Source organism: Sinocyclocheilus anshuiensis, unplaced genomic scaffold (assembly GCF_001515605.1).
Source record: "Sinocyclocheilus anshuiensis isolate Anshui unplaced genomic scaffold, SAMN03320099.WGS_v1.1 scaffold1301, whole genome shotgun sequence".
NCBI lineage: Eukaryota > Metazoa > Chordata > Actinopteri > Cypriniformes > Cyprinidae > Sinocyclocheilus > Sinocyclocheilus anshuiensis.
In genome coordinates, this window is record NW_015551135.1 from 134,186 (window position 1) to 137,522 (window position 3,337).

The 3,337-nt window shown below is 36.4% G+C and overlaps 1 protein-coding gene across 1 annotated transcript in view; it reads right to left on the reverse strand.

Annotated features, from left to right (window-relative positions):
* Positions 1 to 1,040, reverse strand: part of LOC107663218 (uncharacterized) — a 50,905-nt gene extending 49,865 nt beyond the window's left edge. Inside the window, exons 1-2 of the mRNA XM_016453392.1 lie at positions 989 to 1,040; positions 740 to 868 (exon numbers count right to left, since the gene is read on the reverse strand). Of these exons, the coding sequence (XP_016308878.1) occupies positions 740 to 829 (90 nt within the window). The 5' untranslated portion in view covers positions 830 to 868; positions 989 to 1,040. The remainder of the gene's footprint in view (positions 1 to 739; positions 869 to 988) is intronic.
* Positions 1,041 to 3,337: the final 2,297 nt, after the last annotated feature.

Genomic DNA, 3,337 nt, shown 5'->3' on the forward strand with positions numbered 1-3,337 from the left:
AGCCATGCACTTCCCCTCATAAACACCATCTGACTTTACACACTGTAATCTAGAGGGCATCTTACTTTTGTCCTGCTCCTTCGTCATCTTCCTCTTCCTCCTCCACTCAACCTGACTAAGTGGCCATTAACTGGCCTTTCAATTTCATTTTATTTCATCAAATAAAAAAGAACCTCCAGTAAATAGCCACAGTAAATACCACACACAAACAGGCACTATATATATATATATATATATATATACCTTCAGCATCGTTGCTCTGTCCTCCACAACTTATTAAAACCTCCATGAACAGCTTTCACCAAATGAATCCCATTACTGGATCAAAAATATTATTAATAACAGACTGGAATTTTTTTTTTTTCAACCTTTTTCAGAGTGAATTGTGATAATCTTTGCTGAATACAGGCAAATCTACTCATAAGTTACTGGGCAGCCTATTAGAAAAACTTCACTCTGCAATATGCAGCAATTACTTCCAAGAGCCAGAACAGAGGCTATATTTAATTTGTGTAGAGGCTTTCATATCTGGACACCACTCACCACCAGTGGTGTGAATATCAGCAGACAATATTAAATATGAGCTAAAAGCATGAACTATTACTAAGCATGTTTATGAAAATGTCTCAAGTACTGCTCACTTTCCCTCAGTTTGAGGTCCAATCAAGGACACCTTACGTAAATCAGTTGCTGAACTTACACACACACACACACACACACACACACACAATAAATTCACCTTTTCATCCACAGGCCTGGTCACCGGTCCACTTCTGGTAGATTGAAGGTCAGTGCCGTTAGAGACCTTCTGATGTGGACTCATTTTCATCCATATCCCTCAATCATCCTCGGCAAGGCTTCCCTAAATCTTCTCATTCACAGAAAACAAAAAATATATATACATCAATTTCCACAAAGGAAATGATATCGGATTGTCTTTGAGAATATGATTTTTTTTTTCAATCATAAAGGGGTTTAATATTATCACCCTGATGAGAAGTTGTCTGGATCTTGGTTTGAGGAACTTTACCCACCCAACCCATCTCCCGTCCCCCCACAACTTTTTCTTTTCTCTTTAATTTTCATTACTGTCCTCTTCCTTTCACCCTCCCTCCTTGGCAAGGCTTTCTCATTTCTTTCCCTGTTTGTCTTTCTCTCTCTGTCCCGTTTCCCTCACACACATTCTTTCTGTCTCACTCTCTCTCTAAATATGGACATGGAGGTTCAAGTTCCAAGGCCCCCCACTGGATGTTATTGTCACTACAGAAACGATTAAAATCACGTTCAGCTTTGCAATCAGCAGCAATTCAATATTTCAGTAAACGCTGCTTTTGAAACAGGCCATGATTAATGTTTTAACAGTCCAGCTTCACGCTGAACATTCATTGCAAAACTAAGGGCCACATCTCAAATGCAGTTTCGCGGTTCATGACCTACTTGGTGAAAAAATACCAGCAAATAGAAGCTAAATTAGCCAGCTTTGGAATTGTAATCTATCAAGCAGCAACTAAATTTAGATGAAAGGCAAAGAAAATAACAGAACAACCTTTTCAAAAAGCTTTAGAAAGTTTTAATTCATGGGCCATAATACTTGCAGATGAAGCTCTGCCCACCGGTGCAACAGAGTTGTGACAAAGGTCTGAGTCACACAAGAAGTTTTATCAGATTGCCTCCATCTTCTAACTTCTTCCCTTACAAGATATAGCATTTTATTAGCACTTGTACACAGACAAAACCCAGATATACCCTTAAATGTCTATTTTATTTAATTGGCCACGTATTTACCTAGTAAGATCTTATTTATTTGCCTTGGATGAATTTGAAGACATAATTCATGAAGATATCATCTGTTATTGCATTAGAGTGACCCAAAGTACAGTAGTACTTGTACATTTAAATTACACTGTAAATGTGTACATTTTATTACATTAAACAAATATATCAAACAGCATCTGCCAGCACATGAGGATTGACCTCTCCTTTTCAAATTTTTTGGTCTTAAAAAGGTCATTAAGTGTTTTTACATGTCAATGCACTGATAATTATGAAACATCAAAAACAAGAATAAATTAAATTATAATTTTCTTTCTCTGTTTTGATATTAAAATGTAAACAGACTTTGAAAAAAATATCAAAACACAGGCATAAAGGAGTTTACACGCAGAGTGAAAATTGGAGTAATAAGGAAAAACCATTGTGTGCCAATCACTTTTTCATTCCATTTAAGAATTGAAAGAACAGTTTAATACTCTTTTTCTCTGTTCTATGTGCTTGTGTAGGTGTCTTTGAAAAAGATTTCTTTGTAAGGGTGCTAGGGCTGGAAGAATTGCCAGAGCTCGAGAATCAAGAGCTTGAACTTCTTCACCAGAACTCATGCAGGGTGGAAAGCACTCAACCTGCATAAATGACAAATGAATTCATTCTGCTGTATAAATGAAGTGCAGCTTTACACTAAGAAAGTCGTGCAGAAGAGGCTGATGATAACACTTGCTTAAGACACAAGTAGTGAAGTAACAAACCCAACTTCTCCTTTAAGACAAACTGAATATTAGTTATGAAACATCAAAAACAAGAATAAATGAAATTATAATTTTCTTTCTCTGTTTTGATATTAAAATGTAAACAGACTTCGAAAAAAATATCAAAACACAGGCATAAAGGAGTTTACACGCAGAGTGAAAATTGGAGTAATAAGGAAAAACCATTGTGTGCCAATCACTTTTTCATTCCATTTAAGAATTGAAAGAACAGTTTAATACTCTTTTTCTCTGTTCTATGTGCTTGTGTAGGTGTCTTTGAAAAAGATTTCTTTGTAAGGGTGCTAGGGCTGGAAGAATTGCCAGAGCTCGAGAATCAAGAGCTTGAACTTCTTCACCAGAACTCATGCAGGGTGGAAAGCACTCAACCTGCATAAATGACAAATGAATTCATTCTGCTGTATAAATGAAGTGCAGCTTTACACTAAGAAAGTCGTGCAGAAGAGGCTGATGATAACACTTGCTTAAGACACAAGTAGTGAAGTAACAAACCCAACTTCTCCTTTAAGACAAACTGAATATTAGAACTTCCCCTTTAAGAGATGGGCCACAACTTTAGCTGGTTGAGTGTTGAAATGATAATTGCACACACATCTGATTATTAACAGAGATATCAAAAGCTCACTCACACCCGACATATGGCCACACATACACAATCATACACACAAATATGCACACACAAACTCACAATGAGCAAGAGAACCCTATGATTTCGACCAATGTATATTTATAATCAGAGATTAACAAGAAGAACTTGTTCTATTCTAGTGAACAGTGTTTGAATATCATCTTAAAACATA